General features: G+C 38.2%; 1 protein-coding gene across 1 annotated transcript in view; it reads right to left on the bottom strand.

Moving 5' to 3' along the window:
* Positions 1–10401, bottom strand: part of LIX1 (Lix1 homolog (chicken)) — a 50910-nt gene extending 40509 nt beyond the window's left edge. Inside the window, exon 1 of the mRNA XM_011989409.1 lies at positions 10024–10401. Coding sequence (XP_011844799.1) covers positions 10024–10105 — 82 coding nt within the window. The 5' untranslated portion in view covers positions 10106–10401. The remainder of the gene's footprint in view (positions 1–10023) is intronic.
* Between the last annotated feature and the right edge of the window lie 11878 nt (positions 10402–22279).

Below are 22279 nucleotides of genomic sequence, written 5' to 3'. Positions count from 1 at the left end.
TGTAGGGAGCAATAGGAAAGAGTGCCAGTAGGAAGGGATATGATTTGACAAGAGACAGGGTGAGAGGACTTAGCTTCTTTTAATAACTGGATGTGAACCCCATTGCCCTGATACCCCAGCTTTACCCAAGCAGGAGAGAAGGGTAGGAACAGAGTCCCTTGTCCTTTGCCCTTGCCGAAGGTGCTGTGCTGCCTGTGCTGGCTCCATCCATGAAGAGGTGGAGCCAGGAGGAAGGGCCTGGATCTCCAGAGATAATGTGCGGTTGCTCTTGTATATCTGGGTGAGCCCAAGGTAGAACATTTCTCTGAGAGGGGCCTGGGCAGAAAAATCCACTAGAAGTGGGTAGGAGATGAGTAAGCAAAAGAGTGTTCCTTCTGCAGCCTGGAAGGAGATGAAGCCCCTTCAGAGAAGGACATCAGTAATTGGACACCCAGAGGGCATCATAATCCACATTCGGGGCTTATCATGTGTGTATATATAAAATTATATTTTTATTCTCACAGATTGGATACAATGCAGATGCCAGTAAGGATATATGATCTATGTTTTCATAGGGAAAGTTTGAGATGTAGAGAGTTTAAATGCTCTATGGATTATAGGGTTTGTTATAGAAGAGTCCTCAAATACAGGCATGAGTTCATTACACAATAAAATATGCACTGAATCTTGTCTCTCCACTTTTTATCAACAGACAGGCAGTTTCCTTAGTAGTTAAAAAAAACTGTTCTCTGAAGCCAGACTGTCTGGGTTTGAATCCTGTTTCTATCACTGCAAGATGTCTAACCACCCCATGCCTCAGTTCTTCATCTGTGGAACGTAGTGTCTATATCACAGGGGTGCTGTAAGGCTTAAAATGGAAAATGCTCAGAAAAGAACTTCACACATAGTAAGTACTAGAGTGTTAGCTATTATTTGTGACTGGAGGAGGTAAAGGAAGAAAAGAAAAGGCATGAATATATGTTTCCATATTGCATCTTTGAAACTAACTGTTCCTGTATTGGAAACTAAGTCATTAAATAGTCTAAAAATAGTCTACAACCTGAAGATTCTCTAATTGAACACATTGTGCTATTTATTTCCAAGATAGGTGCAGAGTTCAGGGATAGAAAAGAGAAAGATCTTTTGATAACATTTCACTGGTAAAGTTTGAACTCCCTAATAGCCAGAAAATAATGGATAAAATGCTACATGTCTCAAAATTTGAAAATGTGGATTTTTTTGGTCCCAATTTTTCACTTTCTAATGGATGCTAAAGGCAATAGACCTGCTCCTAGCAAAAACTACCATGAGGAGCTAATCTTATTTTAAATTAATTTTCATAACAGTGTATGCTTCAGGAAAGTAGAAACAATATAGTTCATTGCTCAGTTCAATTGCCTAATATGACACAAGTCCTGCATAGAAGACAGTCATTTGTTCACAATAAGGGATCTTAAAAATCCATTATAAATTTGATAGAAAAAAAAGAACAAATTTCTTTAAGACTTACATGAGGAAATATTCTAGCTGGGTAGAATTTCCCTTGTCAAAAACAAAGACAAATTGGAAAGGCTGCCATTTAAGGATAAATCATTAAGAGGCTCTCAAGATGATTACCATATTTCTTTTTTTTTTTCTTTTTTTTTTTTTTTTTGAGATGGAGTTTTGCTTTTGTCACCCAGCTGGTGTGTAATGGCGCTTTCTCAGCTCACTGCAGCCTCCACCTCCCGGGTTGAAGTGATTCTCCTGCCTCAGCTTCCTGAGTAGCTGGGAGTAAATGCGCCTAACACCAACCCAGCTAATTTTTGTATTTTTAGTAGAGATGGTGTTTCACCATGTTGGTCAGGCTAGTTTTGAACTCCTGACCTCAGGTGATCCACCCGCCTGGGCCTCCCAAAGTGCTGGGATTACAGGCGTGAGCCACCGTGCCCGGCCGCCATATTTCTAAATTGATTCTCTGTCTCTGAACAGATGGATTTATGTTATGTAATATTTTAATATAACCTTTAATTAAATTATCCCTAGCAGGCGATATTTTAAAATAAAGTTAATTAGTATTTTGTATTTTAGCAATCCAATCATGTGCAACTTGTTTTTACCAATGTTACTTCCTAGTTTTCTTGAGGAACAATGGGAAAAGGACCCCTACATAATTTAAAGGGCAAGCTCAACATGTGATGCTAATTTACCATTCATCAAAATGAGTTGAAAAATGCGGTACCTTTGGGTCTTGTGCTGGTCTTAGCTGAACCCCAGGACACTGACAAACAGAGTTGCTGTCTAGTTGTTTATAACCATACTCAGCCTTCGCCAAGTTTTGGCCAGGCTAATGGAATCTTGTGGACACACAGGGTACAACACGTAGGAATCACGGGCCCCTTTTCTTTTGTGTAGTCACTTTTAAAGGTAGCCACAACACACAGCAGGACTGAGACAGCTTGGAGTCTTGCTTTGTTCCCAGCAGAGGGACTTTCCTTTGGTAATGCTCCCAAGTCAGAGCTTAACTCTTCAGCAACTGGAAAGCTGGTTGTGTTTCTTCTTTTGTTTGCTTTTTTTTTTTTTTACTTCTTTCATGCCCACCCCTTACCCCAAACATTTTCTGAGGAAATTATGATCCTTCAGGTTGTTTTACAAAGTTAACCTCTCAGGAGACTCTGCAAAACATGCAAAAGGGATATCATTCTTTTTTGTTTAATTTTCACCTTTAGAATTTAAAACCAATGAACTGTAAATCCTTTTAGGGGAAAATTTAAATAACACTTATTTTATGTATATTTGGAAGCACAGGGTAATTTTTTGAGGAGGGAGGGGAAAATTAATGAAGGTGTAAGAGGGAATCACAAAGACAAATTAAAGTAAAAAGTTATTAAGTATCCCATATTTAAGCAGCACGCCTGATTTCACATGTGTGGTTTATATGTGCACATTGGGTCAGATGATGTCATCCAATCTCAAAAACTGCATAAAATAGAAGCCCGATGTACCCTATTTATCCAATCAGAAAGTACATATCTTTCTCACATTCTATTGGATAATGACATTGCACTGTATTTAAAAAAGACTTTAGAGGACCAATGATTTTAGACAACCAATAAAGGATTAGTCATGCTGGTTGCTCTGCTGATCAGTTCTTCTTAGTCAAAATGGTCAAATAAGTGTAAATGTAGCTTTGTATAATGCATCTTCCTTCCCTGGAAACAATCATTATAAGAATGCTCAAGATCCTGCCACAGCTATTTAACGAAGGTCTATGTACAAGGCACAGAGTTTGGCTCTAAAGAGCATGGTGCATGCATGGCTTTGGTGACTCACAGTTGGGGGAAGATCCAGTGGATGAATGTAAGGATGGGCAATTTAAGCCATTGTGCCAACATGGCATATGGAATGATTCTGAGAGAGTGTGATAGGGCCAACCCACGGCAGAGCTCTAGCCGAGCGGGTGTGTTTGTCTTTGGAGCCCTGACTTTCTTGATGCTCTGTTCTCTTTCATCTGGCTATCAACTTAACCCTGCATGTAATTAGCCTGTGATAATGGAGTCAGAGGATAAATGGCTTAAAAGGGTCTTGACACAGTTTATTTCATCGTAAAGGAGAACACCTGACAATGGGGAGAATCATCCCCCCTTTATTTGAGGAAGAAAAATCAACCAATTGGCAATCCAAAAATGTCTGATTGTGTACCTGCTAGGTGTGTGTCCCTGTGTGAGGTACCTGGGGGTTACAGGAAAGTACAAGGTACAGCTCTGCCCTCCTGGAACTTACAACTTAGGTGTGGACAAAAACACCCCAGTGAAGCTGTAACACTTTGTACAGAGCCACATGAGGGAAATGTAAACTAAATAGCACAGGCCATAAGTGCCAAAGGAGTGGTGACTAAATGATGGTTTCTCACAGCTGCTTAATGGGATGAGATCAAAATAGGAATCAACTGATTATCATCGCAGGAGGAAAAAAAAAGCAAAACCATAATTCAAACATTTCATGGACACCAGAGAAAAAAATATAAAGAATTATGGGGAGTGTAATAATTGTCTATTTTGTCAATATTAATCTTTCAATGGGATTCTTTTTTTTTCTTTTTCTTTTAAAATATAAATGTTTTAACTACCTTGACAGACTAAACTTATATGGGCATTTGAGCATGGAGGTAAAGAAGTAAGAGCTTTTGGGGTTAAAACATCAATATGAAATGTATTACAAAAAGAAGATTCTTTTATGAAAGGCTTCTAAAGTTGTCTTACATTTCTTAAATCAATCTGTAGCACATAATCAGTAAAACCGTGTCATTTAAACAGAAGATCATAACTTAGAAACTCAACCTTATGCATCTGTATCTTATTATGGGCTGTAACTTAACACATGAGTTTCAGAAGTTGTTAAAATTGAGTTCAGACTAACAAATCTTAACTGTTAAAAACAACACCAACCACCACCAAAAACCTCTGGTGAGATGGGAGAGCAGTCAGTGAAGAGATCCCGGATTTGATCTCGCAGAACAGATGTCTGTCATATTTGATTTTGATCTGTTAAATCTCACTTATCTATGATAAATAAATGTACTAGGACAGATATGGCCATAAAGTGATCAAGAAGCTACCTATTTTTTCCACTTTAAAAACCTGTCTTCTGGGGTTGAGACTTTTACACATTTGACTGTAAACTCTGTCAAATGTATATTTACTGAAAAAAGAAAAAGAACCAGCTCTTATGCCATTGATAGTTGTACTAAAATTTACATTTTTCCCTTAGTATAGATTCAAATAAAAATAGGCCCTATAATAAATCAAGTAAAATTCGCATTTGAATAGGCTTCAGACAGACATCCATAGTTTAGATGCTAAAATTAGCAGAGTTCAAATTACTGTAATTAAGATGCACTCATTATTTTAAAATAAGCTACCAAGCACTATAGGGTTTATTTTTGTTTGGCTGGTTTTTTGTGGTTTTAAACTGTATTTTTTCAGGGGTGGTGGAATGCAATGCAATATGTATAGGGATTTTACTACACAATAATCTTTAGCCTTTACATCCTACTCCATTCCTTTCTGTGAAATGTGAAAACTATAAATTTATCAGCAAATTTATTGATTTCATGTAACTGTACTAAAAAGCATGGGGTGGATAAAGTACTTGACTCCTGAGGATTCTTGCTCTCTCATGCTGCATATAGCTAGATTCATGATTACTAAGATGTTTTTAATAGCCCTGTAGTCTGGTCCAGTTTTTCCAAAGGGTAAAAAACGTACTCTTTGAAGTAAAGTATTCACCTATCTGATATAAATAAAATCTTTCATGCAGAAAAATGTTCTCCCAAATGGAAGAGTTAATGCACCTCAAATATGTGAGAAATTTGCTTCCAATTTTTCAACGCTTACTAAAGGATCCATCTTACTTTTTCATTATAAAATTTGGGAAAAAATACCAGTGAAATCTTACACGTCACTTCATAAGTCAATGCTAGAAACCAACTCATTCTCATGGCTACAGTGACAATGAAGATACTTTTTAAACAATCTTTTTGAGAAAGTTTGCCCTGATTTTGGCCTTCAGTCAGTGAAAGTGGTTTCTCCCCATAGGCATGTTTGACATTCACAAATCTTGCATCTTATCTGAGTTGGCAAACGGTTTCTTGCTAAGAAAAAGCTGCAGTTTTCCCTAACTTAGGTATCCGGATGTGTACCTCCAACCAATGTCAATATAAACTTTTCCCCAATGCAACATAAGGCCATAAACTTCCAGAACTAATTGAGGGTCACTGTTAACTCCAATGGCTCCCTATTGTTGGCATGTCAGCATGACCCAACCTGCCTCCTCAGTCTGTCTCTGCCTCCCCCACCACATGGTTCTTGTATTGCCCAATTTGTCTTTGGACAAGCTGTGCTATCTCATCAAAAATTATCTTGCCCTTGGCCGGGCGCGGTGGCTCATGCCTGTAATCCCAGCACTTTGGGAGGCCGAGGCGGGCGGATCACGAGGTCAGGAGATGAGACCATCCTGGCTAACATGGTGAAACCCCGTATCTACTAAAAATACAAAAAAAAAAAAAAAAGAAATTAGCCGGGCGTGGCGGCGGGCGCCTGTAGTCCCAGCTACTCAGGAGGCTGAGGCAGGAGAATGGCGTGAACCTGGGAGGCGGAGCTTGCAGTGAGCTGAGATCGCGCCACTGCACTCCAGCCTGGGTGACAGAGCGAGACTCCGTCTCAAAAAAAAAAAAAAAAAAAAAAAATCTTCCCCTCTCCACTTTCTTGTCACACTTCTGTTCAAATGTGATTATTTAATGGACTCCCTCTATGCTCCTAGTAGAGTTCCTTTTTCTCCCCTCTGTTTTCCTAACAGATAAAGTCAAGCATCCCAAATCCAAAAACCTAAAATCCAAAATGTTCCAAAATCCAGAACATTTAATTGCTGACATGAGACTCCAAGGAAATGTTCACTGAAGCATTTCAGATTTCAGATTTTCAGATTTGGGGTGCTAAAGTATATATAATGCAAATGTTCTGAAATCCAAAAATAATCTGAAATCTATAACACTTCTGGTCCCAAGCATTTCAGGTAAGGCATACTCAACCTGTACTGGTATTACAACACTAATGACATGGTAACTAGCACTTGTGAGAGGCAACGTCTCATAGTGTTTCAAGGTGAGGAGTTAGAAGAGAGAATTTGATTCCTGGCTGTATCACATACTAGCTGTGTGATCTTGAGCAAGTCATTTTAACTGCCACGTGCCTCAGTTTCCTCACCTCTAACAACAATAGTACCTACATTGCTAGCTTACTATGAAGAATAAATGTTTCTAGTACAGTACCTAGCACATGATGAGGACTTGACATCTTAACCTTACTATTAAATGGTTGAAGGAAGAGCCCAAAGATGTCAGATAAATGTATTCTGCTCTTGTAATATGAAGAGTTAACATTCAGATTAGGATCTGAAAGCATAGCTATCTTGAAGTCATATGGTGATTTCTTTTGAGAAGGTACGCAAGGAATTGTCAAACAGCGGCAAACGAGTAGTAAGTTCAAACACTTCTTCAAAAGAGCAGACAGGGGCTGCTTTTAGGATAGCTCAGCTTTGGTTGTGATGCATGACACATGAAACAAAATTGGATATTGCACAAAGCCAAGAATGGAAGGCAACATGGAGACAAGACATACTTTGCAGAGATTCTGCCTGGTAGTGTGGAGACTTCCAGTGCTACTTGTTTTAAAAGAGAGACATTTATGCAGGGAAGAACAGTCCAGTGTCAGCTTAGATGAACAAATTTCAAATTGGGAGTCCACTTTATTTGAAACCTCTTTCCATTATTTTTCATATGAAATGTGAAATAGGGAAAAGAAAAAAAAGTGTTATGGAATTTATTTCCTTCTAGAAGAGAAAATAAAAAAAAAACAAATCACAACTATTGCCAGATGAATGCCTTGTATAAAATAAAATGACAGGTTTAATGTATTGCAAAATACCATTTGAAGAGCTTCCTTGTCTGAGAAAGCATTTGAATTTTATTTCTTTAAATGAACGTAACTATTCCCATGTGCCTCTGTTTCAGACCAGAAAACTCTCTGGGTGCTTTCTCTTGACGAGAAAATTCAGTTACTGTTGCTTGTTTTTAAGCAAATCAAAAGCCAACTGAGGGCAATAAATGAATTGCATGATCATTTACACTCCCTGCATTATGTATAACCAAAGAGTGAAGAGAGAAAAAACTGTGTTTGCATTCATGGGATTGAAATTTAGAAAAAATTTAAGTGTTTTGTGTGTGCATGTGTGTATGTTTGTGTGTTTGTGTGTGTGTGCTCTTTTGTTCAACGGGGCTGGGTTTTAAAAATTCTTGGATCAGCTTTCATCTTGTAGGAAAGTAAGGTAGCAATTTTTCTTAAGGAATTGGCAGTGATGTGCTCAAGTGCTCCTCTCTTTCCTTCTGGCAGAAAGAGCTTGGAGCGGGTTAGAGTGGAGGAGGAGCTAGGAGTGACTAGGAGGAGAGGGGACTGCTCAGAACCTGCCATTCAAGGCTGGTGGCAGCTTTTTACAGGCTGCCAATAGGAGTGTGGTGGCAGCAACTTATGGGTATGCCAACGAAAATGGGTCCATATGCCAAACTCTGGCGTGTGCAGCACCTACAGCTTGCCAGGGCAATGGCATAGGCTCCAGACAGACTTTTGATGTCCTGTCCCAGAAAGTAAGCAAGCCCATTCCCACTTATTCCACGAGATTGGTAAGTGATTGGATGTTTTACAGTTAGGAAAACTCCTGGTACAGAAATGTGCCATTTGGCTTACTGTCATTTAGTCATTTTGCAGATTAGAAAAGAAGGGAGAGAATCGGCAGTTTAATATTCACGTCTATTAAGCCATGCAAGCAGTTGCAGAGTAGCAGTCCATTCTAGGGTAAACAGGAAATGTTCTCTGATCAAATTTAGGTTCTGTGTTAATGAATGAAATATATAAAACAGGACACTTATTTGTTCTCCCATATGAAAGAAGTCCTGTGAAGTCCTGGGTGACAGAACTTAATGTATGCTTTATTGTAATCCTTTTTCTAGTCTATCTTCTCTTCTAAACTGTAAACAATCACAGCAATTTAGTTCATCTAAAAATGAGCTATACAATTTCACATTTGAACTTATTAAGTTTTTCAATGAGCCAGTGAAAAATGTCCCTCTATTTGTTTAACTGCTTCCCCTATTTAAACCCTCAGCATAAGAACCCTGGTCCTATACAATTTATCCAAAGCTTGGGCAGCCCAAGAGCCCTTTTATCCCGCACTAGTGAATTCAGTTCTATTGTAGGAGACAGACATTCTTTCCTTCCCTTTTTGCTTAAAAAATATAACAAACCTGAATAGACTCCAGGCTAGAGTAGTGGAGAGAGTGATTTTTATTAGATCTAACATAGTTATTGGCAAATGCTTAAAGACAATATTTAAAAAGAGAGAGAGAGAGAAAGAAAAGGCTTTCACTTTATGCCTTAAAGGACAGATTGGTTACAATTTAACATCTAAGAGGAAAAATTTATAGAATTAAATGGCCTAACATTCCTCTTTCTTCAACATATGAGAAATCTAAGCTAAGAGGACATCTGGAAAGGAACATTATTCAGCAATCAGAAAGCAAAAATTCAAACCATTGATGTTTTGATGGAGACAAACATAACTAGATTCACAAAGAGGAAAGCTGCAACCTATTGAAGTTAAAAAAAAAAATCCATATGCATTTTACCTTTTGGGAAGTTCCATAGCAAAGTTCTATTTCAGAAGCCCTTTGTAATATGAAACCCACTGTAGATAAGATACAACATGAAGATAGTCTGTTTTGCAGCAGCAGGAAATCAAATTGGTTCCAGAAACGAAGTTATATAACAAATGGTTTAATAGTATTGCTAGAATTGGAAATCTTGATTGAATTATTTTTAAATCATTTTAAAAAAAGATTTTAAAATAACTTTGCCTTGCTGTATAAATTGGTGGTGGTGGGGTGTGGGGTCCCCACAGTGAGTGTTGCTGAGGTTGGGAGGCATCTCATTTTATTGGCCTTTTAACTAAAGCATTATAATCTGTTATCAAAATTTAAAAGCTCAGCGGTGATTTACTGTTAATTCTGGTTTGCAACAAAAATTTTCAGACAAACACGATACTGGAATTAACATAACTAATATGTGCTGTGGGGTATTAAACAGGTTAACAAATAATGATATATTTTAGTATCATTTCCAAGTTATTTTTAGGTTTAATCTCAGCACCAATCAGTTTTGCTTTACTTTAAAAGCATCAGAAAAAGTTCATTAGGTCTTAGGCAGGTCTTGGATTATAGAAGAGACTTCCAAATAGTTAGCAAGATGTATCACTGACAGAATAACCCAGCGCCTAATGCCTGTAGGTGAAATGAAATCGTTCTTCCGACTGAAGTCAGGAACAAGTTAAAATATCACTTAGAACACAGCATACGACTGCAGAGATTTAGGAGAAATCTTACTTAAATAGGATGTGACTTGACGTTTAGGACTATTTTCTAAAAAGTCAAAAAACTTTTCCCCCTTCAGTACTTACAGTCTTTGAAGACTAGAGACGGATCTCTGTGAGGCAAGACCTGGGCAATGATGTGTCTCAGAGATTCCAAGGTTCTGTCCATCTTGGGTCTGCCTGTGTGAGCCTCCTGTGCAGAGTGTCCTCATGCCTGAATTCTTGCAGTCCTGGGCTGAATTTCTGCAGCTCATTGATGCACTGGATTACCAAAGAATCCCTTTTAACATCTGCCAATCAGACATTTCCCAGAATCTAAAGACCCCTCAGGGGGCCCTCTTCCCAGGCTCACTTATCTTTGTTGTATGCTGAGCTAATTAGCTCGAAAGGCTAGCTGACAGGCGGGTTCCCATTGCTTTCTTCTGTTAAACACACCCACCTACAGGCTAGCTGGGGAAGCTCTCTAAATTATGAAAATGGCTTTCCTCTCCAACCAGATTTTCTCTGAATGCTGTGCAGCATTCTGACTTGAGTATTTCTTCTGGCCCTCCATCTTCAATTGTGTTGCCCCCAGGAATATGGAATCAGGAAGGTTATTTCCCTAGGAAATTTCCTGAATGACAAGGGAGCTTCCAGCTCAGGACTGCCAGCTATGTATTAACAGTATAATCTGTATAAATCTAAATTTTCAGTATAATTCTTCTTTGGCAAAGGAGTACCATAAAGATTATGGGGCTGGGCGCAGTTTCTCATGCCTGTAATTCCAGTACTTTGGGAGGCTGAGGCGGGCAGATCGCTTGAGCCCAAGAGTTCCAGACCAGCCTGGGTAACATGGCGAAACTCCAACTCTACAAAAAGTACAAAAATTAGCTGGGTGTGGTGGCACAAGCCTGTGGTTCCAGCTACTTGGGGGGCTAAGTTGGGAGGATGGCTTGAGCCTGGAAGGTTGAGGCTGCAGTGAGCCCAGATTGTGCCACTGCACTCCAGCCTGGGTGACAAAGTGAGACCCTATCTCAATTTTTTAAAAAATCTTTTAATAACTACCTTAAAAAACATATATGTATTTGCTTGCCCTGTTTCTTTGTTTTATTTTTCTTTTTAATAGAGTCTCATACTGTCATCCAGGCTGGAGTGCAGTGGCGTGATCATAACTCACTGCAGCCTTGACTAAGGCGAGGGGCTTGAGCTCTGGGCTCAAGCAATCTTCCCATCTCAGTGCCCCACGTAGTTGGGAGGCACGTGCCACCACGCCTGGCTAATTTTTAAATTTTCTGTAGAGACGGGGTCTCACTATGTTGCCCAGGCTGGTCTCAAATTCCTGGGCTCAAGCAATCATCCCGCCTTGGCCCCCAAAGTGCTGGGATTACAGGCGTGAGCCACTGCATCCTACCCTGAAATTTTTAATAATTATTAAATGAAAGGAAGTGAATTACATCAGAATTAATTAAAGTCAACCTTGGGAATGATTCACTTTGAAGGGTAAATAGGGACACAAATGTTCCCAGGCAAGCTGTAAGACTGTCCGTCAGGTTTTACTTGCCTCTGCCCAACAGAAGTGACTAAAATCTGGAAGCCTTGGCTTCCAGAAGAGTGGCTCCTGAATTCAAATACAGGGCTTAATTTAGTCTCTAGCTGTATCCTTTTTTTTTTTTTTTTTTTTTTTTTTTTTGGAGACAGAGTCTCACTTTGTCATGCAGGCTGGAGTGCAATGGCGTGATCCGGGCTCACTGCAGCCTTGACTTCTCAGTCTCAAACAGTCCTCCCACCTTAGCCTTTCTAGTAGCTGGAACCACAGGCCCACGCCACAGTGCCTGGCTAATTTGTGTATTTTTAGTAGAGAGGGGGTTTCACCATGTTGCCCAGGGTGGTCTCAAACTCCTGGCCTCAAGTGATCTGCCCATCTTGGCCTACCAAAGTGCTAGGATTACAGACGTGAGCCACCATGCTTGGGCTTTATGGATCTTAAGAAAACAGAAATTCTTTTTCTACCTATTCATGATATATACTACCCATAACACTTTGTTAAATAATCTTTCCATAGAAGACATAAATATAAGTCACGGGATTCCTTTTCCATAATAAGGATTTATACTAGATATAAAATAACTAATTTTAGTGGCTATAACCTATGTTACTTGTTGAAGGAGGTTGTTGAGGATTGTCAAACTTTTATTAAAATATTTTTCCAGGGTAGTCACAGAGATTGCTTTTCAGTGTTTCTTCCAATTTTCAGATCCCATAACTAGGTTGAATTTTATGATGAACTGAAAGTAGACCATTAAAGACTATATAAAAATGAAATACCTTCCATGTGATCAGCTTCTTCAACTAGTTTGTAGAAGAGCAGGCTTTGTAAAAGGAAATAGATGGAATGGAACTATAATAATAATAATTCCTATTATACTGACTGCATTAGTTCATGCTGCTAATAGAGACATACCCGAGACTGGGTAATTTATAAAGGAAAGAGGTTGATTTGACACACAGTGCAGCATGACTGGGGAGGCCTCAGGAAACTTACAATTATGGTGGAAGGGGAGGCAAACACGTCCTTCTTCACATGGCAGCAGGAAGGAGAAGTGCCAAGCAAAGAGGCAAAACTCCTTATAAAACCATCAGATCTCATGAGAACTTACTCACTATCATGAGAACAGCATGGGGGTAATCACCTCATGATTCAGTTACCTCCCATCAGGTCCCTCACGTCTTGAATTGTGATTATGGGAACCACAATTCAAGATGAGATTTGGTTCCAGGTGTGGTGGCTCACACCTATAATCCCAGCACTTTGGGAGGCCGAGGCAGGTGGATCACCTGAGGTCAGGAGTTTGAGACCCGCCTGGCCAACATGGTGAAACCCCATCTCTACTAAAAATACAAAAATCAGCTGGGCGTGGTGGTGCATGCCTGTAATCCCAGCTACTTGGGAGGCTGAGGCAGGAGAATTACTTGAACCTGGGAGGCAGAGGTTGCAGTGACCGAGATTGTGCCACTGGACTCCAGCTGGGGCGACAGCATGAGACTCTGTCTCAAAAAAAAAAAAAAAAAAAAAGATGAAATTTGGATGGGGACACAGTGAAACCATATCATGACTATCACTTAGCAAATGCCCAGAGGGAGTATATGCCACACAGAACACAGACACAGGGTTGTCCCAGAGTGCAAAGACATTGTATAAGATGAGAACTTGAAAAAAGTAGCCCGCATGTTAATACATTTTCTTTAAATAGGGTCCCAAAGTGCACTTTACATGAGCTGTACCAAATAGGAAATTTTCAATGATCTTGCTGTCCAGGAATTTATAATCTAAAACAGAAATTAGATGCCTTGTGGACAAAAAAGCTATTATCCATTGATTGGACACAAAGTATAAATGAAGTACTTTCAATGTGATATTGTATTGGAAACCAAGATATTTAATAGCACCACTAGAGAACTAAGAAAATTAATATAGACTTCTCAAAGAAGTAAGCCTGATAATATTAAAAAAGAAAAAAATAGAAATGTTTCGATTTCAGTCAATAAATGGGCATTTCTGTATGCTCAAATATAATTCCAGCAGTACTTTAAAATATTTTGGTTGCATTTTGGTGAAAGCAACACAGAACGTGGGATCATTAAGACCTAGGGTCTGATGTTCATTATCTATATAAACTTAAAGAAGCCACTCATCTTTGGGCTCAGAGTCCTCGTCTATAAAATTAAGGGATTAAGCTGGATGCTCTCTTTCAGTTCTAACATACATTTTTCTATGTCTATATTACAAATGAGCACAAATATTATCACAGATATTTTAGCCTTCTGTAAGTTCATATATTTGTTTCCTAAGGGTGCAATGATCTTCAAACAAATCACTTCTATTCCCACAATCAATCTGATTGTTATCCATTCATCAGTATGAGAGACACAAATCAATATAAGGAATTCAACGATGTTCACTGCTAATACTAATTATAATGAAAGGTAATTTGTTGAGAAAACTAATTTTCTTGCCGGGTGCAGTGGCTCACGCCTGTAATCCCAGCACTTTGGGAGGCCGAGGCAAGTGGATCACCTGAGGTCAGGAGATTGAGACCAGCCTGGCCAACATAGGGAAACCCCATCTCTAGTAAAAATACAAAAATTAGCCGGGCTTGGTGGCGCATGCCTGTAATCCCAGCTACTCAGGAGGCTGAGGCAGGAGAATTGCTTGAACACAGGAGGCAGAGGTTGCAGTGAGCCGAGATCGCACCACTGCACTCCAGCCTGGGTGACAAGGGTGAGACACTGTCTCAAAAAAAAAAAAAAAAAAGAAGAAGAAAGAAAGAAAAAAAGAAAACTAATCTTCAATTTCCATAAGGTTTTTCTTTAAAAACCAAACTATGAGCATCTTCATGGAGAGCTCCAAAACAGCTTCACGAAGAGAAGTCCATATAAATATCATGATTTTTAATGAGTTGTATTTTGATAAATGAAAAAGGAATTCTAAGAAAGGTGGATTATACAACATTCCAGTTAGAGAGCATAGTTTCTTCATTCCTATCAAGCCCAATCCTTCAGCAGAAGTTTTCTTAAACCTTTGTTTATGCATTTCCTTCTTAAATGCCCATAAAGACTTTTTACCTTAAAGTGCTATTGTAAGACAGTCTAGAAAAACAACTCTTTCTCACTATTCTTTATTCGATGTAAGAAGCATCTGATGGAGATGGAAGAACCTGAGAAACCCCTGAACAGTGTGTCTATTTTAGTACAAATTCTAAAGTTCACATTAGATTTCACTGTAAACCTCAACCATCTGTTGGCATATAGCAAAAACAAAAGTATTCAAACGAAGGTAGATGACTACAGTATAAACCAAAATGATGTTTTTACAAATCCTGTCAGAGTGTACTAATCAGAGGATGAGAAATAACATATAACTGACATATTCAGTGATCAAAACTTACCAGCCAATGGTAAGAAGGTGGCTCAGGGAAATAGCACACTTACCATTCTTTCAGGGAGAACAGAGTTCTTTGAGATGAGAAATCAAGGTGGTATATTTTGCATAATTTTATGCATAATGCAACAAAAAAGTTGATGGAAACTATAATTTTTTCAGTAAAAAGAAAAAATCATCCCTGGTCAGGCATGGTGGCTCATGCCTATAATCCCAGCGCTTTGGGAGGCTGAGGCGAGTGGATCACTTGAGGTCAGGAGTTTGAGACCAGCCTGGTCAACATGGTGAAACCCCATCTCTACTAAAAATACAAAAATTAGCTGGATGTGATGGTGCATGCCTGTAATCACAGCTACTTAGGAAGCTGAGGCAGGAGAATTGCTTGAAGCTGGGAGGCAGAGGTTGCAGTGAGCTGAGATCATGCCACTACACTCCAGTCTGGGTGACAGAGTGAGACCCCCATCTTTAAAAAAAAAAAAAAAATTAATTCCTGTAATTCCAGTAACAGTTTTGTTGTTAGATGGCTCATTACAGTTATAAAAATGTTAAGAAGGTAGGGCCACTTATTAAAATAACATGCAGAATGTTAGAAAATATAACAGTTACACTGAAGAGTCATCTTCAGTTAGAAACAAGAAGGAACTCTCTCCTTTTGCCATAAGGTGCTCTGCTCTGGAGGAAGAAGCTAGCGTAAGTGAAACAGGAGAGTGGGCCTGTTGGTGAGGCTGCAGGTGAGGTTAGTGAAACTCCTGGTCCTCAGAGATTTCAGTTCAAGACATGCAGGCTTTAAAGAATAAGCCTGCAGTAACTAAGCCTGAGTTGATTTATACTACTCATCTCTAGTGAATCAGGTGACTGAGAGAGGGAGTGGACCTTGGCTGAGATTTAGGAAGATTATCATCCCTGAAATAATTTCTTCACTTACTTTCTAATTCTTAAAAATTTACAATTTAAGATAAATTAAATCCAATGTAAAAGAATTGGAATGAAACAGTTAAATGCCTTAATATGGAGAACAAATAGTTTATGAAAACAACGGGAAATGACTGACAACAGCTCCTTTCAGATTCTAATGGGAAATGAGTGGAAGGAACTGGAAGGGTCTAAATGCAGAATTGTCAAAAGAGGGTCAAAGCTGTGTTCAGGAGTGTTTCTGAGGGTGTGTGGGAGGATGAAGAAGAAAGGCTGGGAAGAAGATGACTTCGCAGAGGTAATAGCTAATGACTGTTTAGTGTCAGCTTTGTTTAGCCTCGACTAGGAAGAGAGCAGTAGGAGGAATGAATGGCTGTATAGCATCAACTTTGTTTACTCTCAGCTGGGAAAGAACAAGTTAAAAGAATGAACGGCTGCAGTGTTAATTTATATACTGTCAATTGGGAAGGGACCAATGAGACATTTGAATCAAGGTATTTACTGAGAGAGTGAGTTGGAAAGGTAACTTCAGATGGTTTCTAGGCAATAGTTTACAAACACAAGTAAAATAAAAGAACTTTATCCTAGATACTTGTTTATTGATGTTTCACTGCCTTTAAGAAATCATTAATAGGAATTCTGTTGAACTACATGAAAAATAACTAGAAAATAGATAAATATCCCATCTCCAGATTACAGGAATGCACATTTCTTCATTTCTATAGAACATTATGTAAAACCACTATTAAACTGCTCTTTTTCCTTGCCAATGCAAAGTCAACTCTCATAACCATAAAGCACAATGAAATTCAACCTCTCATTTATGTCAGCTTTTTGATTGGTATATATATGGGGACGGTATATATAGAGGTGTGTGTGTATATATATGGTATATATGTAGGTCCATGTTATCTTGATGGTCTCATATAACCAATTACCCAGAGCTGTCTTGGTATTTGGTCTCTGAGAGGAGTAAAATCGATTATTCAAGAAATACTTCAGAGGTCAAAGATACTGGCGAAGGCTTTGCTAGTTCATAGGTTAACATTTTAAAGATAAACTCAGAGTTATTTAAGTGGGAGAATTTGGATGTTCAAACTTGCAAGATTGGAGATAATGATGCAAAGCCCTTGGGTCATTGGGTGTTATTTGTGATAACTGAGCTCATTAACGATGGTTGGCTAACTTCCAGCCTAATATGTATTTTTAAAAACATAGTTTAAAAAATTTTGGGCCGGGCGCGGTAGCTCAAGCCTGTAATCCCAGCACTTTGGGAGGCCGAGACGGGCGGATCACGAGGTCAGGAGATCGAGACCATCCTGGCTAACACGGTGAAACCCCGTCTCTACTAAAAAATACAAAAAACTAGCTGGGCGAGGTGGCAGGCGCTTGTAGTCCCAGCTACTCGGGAGGCTGAGGCAGGAGAATGGCATAAACCCAGGAGGCGGAGCTTGCAGTGAGCTGAGATCCGGCCACTGCACTCCGGCTTGGGCGACAGAGCGAGACTCTGTCTCAAAAAAAAAAAAAAAAAAAAATTGGTTTGTTTTTGGAGTGGATTTTGCTAGTGGCCTTTATAATGATATTTTCTCTTTCATAAAAGTTTATCTAATTATTGGTTCCTCTCCTTCTATTTTCTCAGATAACACACACCCTTTCCAGGACAGAAATTTATATCATTGGGTGCATAGGAGAAAACTTTATTCAAAATGTGGCTGTAAAGTGATCAGATTGATTCTAAATGAGGCATTTGAATTCCAGCTGAGTTTCTGAGCTTTCTCTTCAAATAAAGAAAGAAGAGGTCTTCTATAAGGGGCAAGCCAAGGGATGAGACACACACCCCTTCTATGGGTTACCTAGAAAGTCACATTTCTGGGGGTGTAAGTCATGTGAAATGTTTAAATCTTTGCAAAAAAAAAAAAATGAGCAAATTAAAAGGAATATCTAGACTATGCAAAAATTATTAGATTAAAATACCTAGGAGAATATTTATTGGTTGAAACAAATTACTTAAACCTAACATTAGTTGATGGAGATGTTGGGTTCAAGCAACCTAGTAATTTCACAGCTCCATATATTTCAGCTGAAGCTTCCTGTAAAGATTGCATCATCAGTATCCTCTTAATTCAATCCAGGCTACACTTATGGATATGCTTACATTAAGATAAAAGCCTTGTGCCATCCATTTCACACTGTAAACTATAATTTTTACTTCACTTCCTATGCAGTTGCCACTAGAGTTCTGCACTTAGCATGCATTCTGCTGACAAAGAAGAAACATAAAGGAGTGTTGTGCAGTAAAAAAAATTTAAAAAAAGAAGCAGCATTATTTCTCTTCAAAATCTGCTTCAAGGAGAAATAAGAAACTGCATAGAAAGAGGGACCTATTTTCCCACAAATTGAAAATTGGAGAAAGACCAAATTAGAGTATATTTTCTTCTGAGCTTCTCAAGGTATCTCAGTAGCCTTGAGCTCAAAAAGAAAGCACTCCCCCAGCATTGCCCTCAAAACAAAACAAAAGCCCAGGAATGTTACATTGAGGGCTTCTGTCTATTGAGATGGGTTTTCTTGGGTGTGCACTGAGAAGATAGAAAGACCCGTAATAGGAAAAAGCTTTGTTTTCTAAAAAGTGAGACAACTTGGTGGAGGATAGAATCAAAACCTGGTTGTGAAGACTGTCTCCTCTCATACCTCCGTGGCACCAGGAGGACAAGTCAAATTTTATGGGCCTCTGAGACTCTGCAGAAGAGACTCCCAGGCGGAATACAAGCCTTAGGTCACTGGAATATGCTGGTTTTCCTACCATTCACCATTTTGGTACATTTTTCTCCTACTCCTTCCACACCTTATTTACTCTATGTGATTTTGAGCAAGTACTTTTACATCTAAAGATATTTTCTCATCTCTAAAATAAGAACAAGGTAATGGAGAATCACTGTAACTATAATATAAAAAACAGGGGAGGCCTCCAAGCCAGCAAAAGTTTATCTTAAAAAAAAAAAAATCTGTGTACTCTCTTCCCCCATATCACTTTATATACCTCCACAAACTTGAATTACTGATGTGTGAACATGTACATTTTCTTCCTAATCTAGGCCAAACCTCTTTAGCCAACAGTAGCATTATAAGTAAGCAGAGTTTTTAAATTCATTTTTTAAAGTTTTTTTTTAATTTAAAACAATTATTTGGGGGTCTCACTATGTTGCCCAGGCTGGTCTCAAATTCCTGGGCTCAAGCGATTCTCCTACCTCAGCCTCCCAAGTAGCTGGAATTACAGGCACAGGCCATGCCTGGTGATTCGTTTATTTCAAATAGTTATCTTTTCTTTTTTAAAAACTAGAAGCAAATAGTCTTGTAATAAATGTCCCAAGTAATATTTTATATATGAGGCATACTTCTACTTATGGAATTAAGTGTAAATGTTATATAAAATGTTAGTTTAAGAAATTTCTTATTTTTAATTTTTGTGAGTACATAGTAGTAGGTGTATATATTTATGGAGTACATGAGATATTTTGATACAGGCATTTGATGCATAAGAATCACATCAGGGCAAATGGGGAATTCCTCAGCTCAAGCATTTATTCTTTCTTTGTGCTACAAATGATCCAATTATAGTTGTTTAGTTATTTTTAAATGTATAATAAATTATTACTGACCGTAGTCAACCTGTTGTGCTATCAAACACTAGGTCTAAATCATTCTAACTATTCTTTGGTACCCATTAACCATCCCCATTTTTCTCTCAACCCTACCTCTCAGCCTTTAGTAACCAGTGTTCTTCTCTTTCTCCTTGAGTTCAATTGTTTTAATTCTTAGCTTCTACAAATGGGTGAGAACATGTGAAGTTTGTATTTCTGTACCTGGCTTATTTCACTAACATAATGACCCCACTTCCATCCATGTTTTTGCAAATGACAGGATCTTATTTTTTTTTTAATGGCTGAATAGCACTCCATTGTGTATACGTACCACATTTTCTTTATCCCTTCATCTATTGACGGACACTCAGGTTGCTTCCAAATCTTAGCTATTATGAACAGTGCTGCAACAAATATGGGAGTGCAAATATCTTTTCAATACACTGATTTATTTCCTTTGGGTATATACTTAGCAGTGGGATTGCTGGATAATATGGTAACTCTATTTTTAGATTTTGAGGAACCTCCAAACTGTTCTCCAATAGTGTTTGTATTAGTTTACATTCCCACCAACATTGTATGAGGGTTCCCTTTTCTCCATATCCTTGCCAGCAAATTTTTTTTTTTAAATTTGAGACAGGGTCTCACTCTATCACTCTATCACCCAGGCTAGAGAGGCTGGAGTGCAGTGACATGATCACAGCTCACTGCAGCCTCGAACTCCCAGGTTCAGGTGATCCTCCCACCTCAGTCTTCCCAGTAGCTAGGACCACAGGCACACACCTCCATGCCTGGCTAATTTTTTTTTTGGTAGACAGGGTTTTGCCATGTTGCCTAGGCTGGTCTTGAATGCCTGGGCTTAAGAAATCTTCCTGCCTCGGCTTCTCAAAGTGCTGAGATTATAGGCATGAGCCACTGTGCCCAGCCCAGCATTTGTTCTTGCCTGTCTTTTGGATAAAGGCCATTTTAACTGGAGTGAGAAGACATCTCATTGTAGTTTTGATTTACATTTCTCTGATAATCCATGATGTTGAGCACTTTTCATACAACTGTTTGCCATTTTTATGTCTTCTTTTGAGTAATGTCTATTCAGATCTTTTGCCCGTTTTTAAATCAGATTACTAAATTTTTTTTCCTATCAGGTTATTGGAGCAACTTATTTATTCTGGTTGTTAATCCCTTGTCAGATGGATAGTTTTCAAATATTTTCTACAATTCTGTGGGTTGTCTCTTCCTTTTGTTGATTGTTTCCTTCACTGTGCAGAGGCTTTTAAATTTGATGTGATCTCATCTGTCTATTTTTATTTTGGTTGCCTGTGCTTCTGGGGGTATTACTCAAGAAATCTTTGCTTAGTTCAATGACTTAAGAGTTTTCCCAATGTTTTCTTGTAGTAATTTCAGTTTGAGGTCTTAGATTTAAGTCTTTAATCCATTTGGATTTGAATTTTGTACATGGTGAGAGGTAGGGGTCTAGCTTTTTTCTTCTGCATATGGAGATCCAGTTTTCTCAGCATTATTGAAGACACTGTTCTTTCCCCAATGTATACTCTTTGCACCTTTGTTGAAAATGAATTCATTGTAGTTGTACAGATTTTTTCTGGGTTCTCTAGTCTGTTCCATTGGTCTATATGTCTGTTTTTATGCCAGTACCATGCTGTTTTGGTTACTATAGCTCTACTAGTTGTGGGTCTGTCATATACGGTTTTTATTATGTTGAGGTATGTTCCTTCTGTATCCAGTTTTTTGAGAGTTTTTTTGGTAATCATGAAGGGATATTGAATTTCATCCACTTTATTTTTTCAGCAATATGAAGTCAGATAATGTGATTACTCTAGTTTTGTTCTTTTTGCTCCGGACAGCTTTGGTTGTTCTGGGCATTTTGGGTTTCCATATAAATTTTAGAATTTTTTTTTCTATTTCTGTGAAAAATGTCATTGGCATTTTGATAAAGGATTACATTGAATTCCTAGCTTGCTTTGGGTAGTATGGACATTTTAACAATATTGATTTTTTCACTCCATGAACATGGGCTCTCTTTCCATTTGTTTGGTGTCCAATTTCTTTCATTAATAGTTTATAGTTTTTCAATTTCTTTCATTAATGTTTCATAGTTTTATTTTCATTAATGTTTTATAGTTTGCATTATAGAGTTCTTTCACTTCTTTGGCTAAGTTAATTCTTAGGTATTTTAATTTATTTATAGATATTGTAAATGAGATTACTTCCTTGATTTATTTTTCAGATTGTTTGATGTTGGCATATAGAAATGCTACTAAATTTTGTATGTTGACTTTGTATCCTGCGACTACTGAATTTTTTAAAATCAGTTCGAAGAGTTTGTTTTTTGGTGGAGTCTTTAGATTTTTCCAAATAAAATATTTTATTGTCTGCAAACAAGGATAATTTGACTTCTTCCTTTGGAATTTGGATGCCATTTCTTTTTTCTGATTGCTCGAGCTAGGACTTCCAGAACCATGTTGAATAACAGTAGTGAAAGTGGACATCTTTGTTGTCTTCCAAATCTTAGGGGAAAGTCTTTAACGTTTTCCTCATTCAGGATGATACTAGTTGTTGGTCTGTCATATATAGCTTTTATTATGTTGAGATATGTTCCTTCTGTATCCAGTGTTTTTGAGAGGTGTTTTTTTTTTTGTTTTTTTTTTTGTTTTTTTTGTTTTTACCATAAAGAGATACTGAATTTCATCCATTTTATTTTTTCAGCATCAATAGATGCAGAAAAGGCCTTTGACAAAATTCAACAGACCTTCATGCTAAAAACTCTCAATAAATTCAGTATTGATGGAACGTATGTCAAAATAATAAGAGCTATTTATGACAAACCCACAGCCAATATCATAGTGAATGGGCAAAAACT

Source organism: Mandrillus leucophaeus, unplaced genomic scaffold (assembly GCF_000951045.1).
Source record: "Mandrillus leucophaeus isolate KB7577 unplaced genomic scaffold, Mleu.le_1.0 Scaffold353, whole genome shotgun sequence".
In the NCBI taxonomy this organism is placed as follows: domain Eukaryota; kingdom Metazoa; phylum Chordata; class Mammalia; order Primates; family Cercopithecidae; genus Mandrillus; species Mandrillus leucophaeus.
This window is presented reverse-complemented; position numbering and strand designations above follow the sequence as displayed.